The 691-nt window shown below is 64.0% G+C and overlaps 1 protein-coding gene across 1 annotated transcript; it reads right to left on the reverse strand.

Moving 5' to 3' along the window:
* Positions 1-6: 6 nt before the first annotated feature.
* LOC106888769 (histone H1x) lies at positions 7-685 on the reverse strand. The gene has a single exon (XM_014943239.1). It carries the CDS (start codon positions 676-678, stop codon positions 19-21), a length of 660 nt encoding a protein of 219 aa, XP_014798725.1. The 5' UTR covers positions 679-685; the 3' UTR covers positions 7-18.
* Between the last annotated feature and the right edge of the window lie 6 nt (positions 686-691).

A 691-nucleotide genomic window follows, 5' to 3' on the forward strand; every position in this document is an offset into this window, starting at 1 on the left:
GCTCCCCACGCCCCGTTCTCATGCCTTCCTGCTCTTCAGCGCCTTGGGCTTTGCCGACTTCTTCACCTTCTTGCCCCCGGGGGACGCGGCTCCCTTCTTGGTGGCCTTCTTGGCTTTGCCCTTGTCCTTCTTCGCCGCCGCGCCGCTGGCCCCTTTCTTGTGGGATTTCTTCTCGGGCTTCTTGCTCTTGGTCGCCGGCTTCTTCTCCGCCCGCCGGGACGTGGAGGCCGTGGCCTTCTTGTGGGACTTGTGGGCGCCGCTGCCCGCGCCCCCGTCGCCGCCGCCTTCCAGCTTCTTCCTGTTGAGCTTGAAGGAGCCGTTGGCGCCGGTGCCCTTGACCTGGAGCAGCGTATCGTTCTGCACCAGCGCCTTGATGGAGTACTTCAGGTAGGTCCTGCCATTCTGCTGGTCGAACCAGGCCACCTTCTTGGCCTCGTTATAGATCTTGGCCAGCGAGGAGCCGTTGCGCTCGCCCAGCTTGCGGATCGTCTCCACCACCAGCTGGCTGTATTTGCCCGGCTGGTTCTTCTTCTTGTTGTTCTTCTTCTTCTTCGACGGCGACAACGACGAGCCGCCGCCGGCTTTCGCCTTCTTAGCGGCCGCTTTCTTCTCCGGGGCGAGCGGCACCTCCTCCGCCTCGGTCAGGGGCAGATCGGCTTCTTCCAGCTCCACCGACATGGTGCCGTGGGGC

Source organism: Calidris pugnax, unplaced genomic scaffold (assembly GCF_001431845.1).
Source record: "Calidris pugnax isolate Ruff unplaced genomic scaffold, ASM143184v1 scaffold128, whole genome shotgun sequence".
In the NCBI taxonomy this organism is placed as follows: domain Eukaryota; kingdom Metazoa; phylum Chordata; class Aves; order Charadriiformes; family Scolopacidae; genus Calidris; species Calidris pugnax.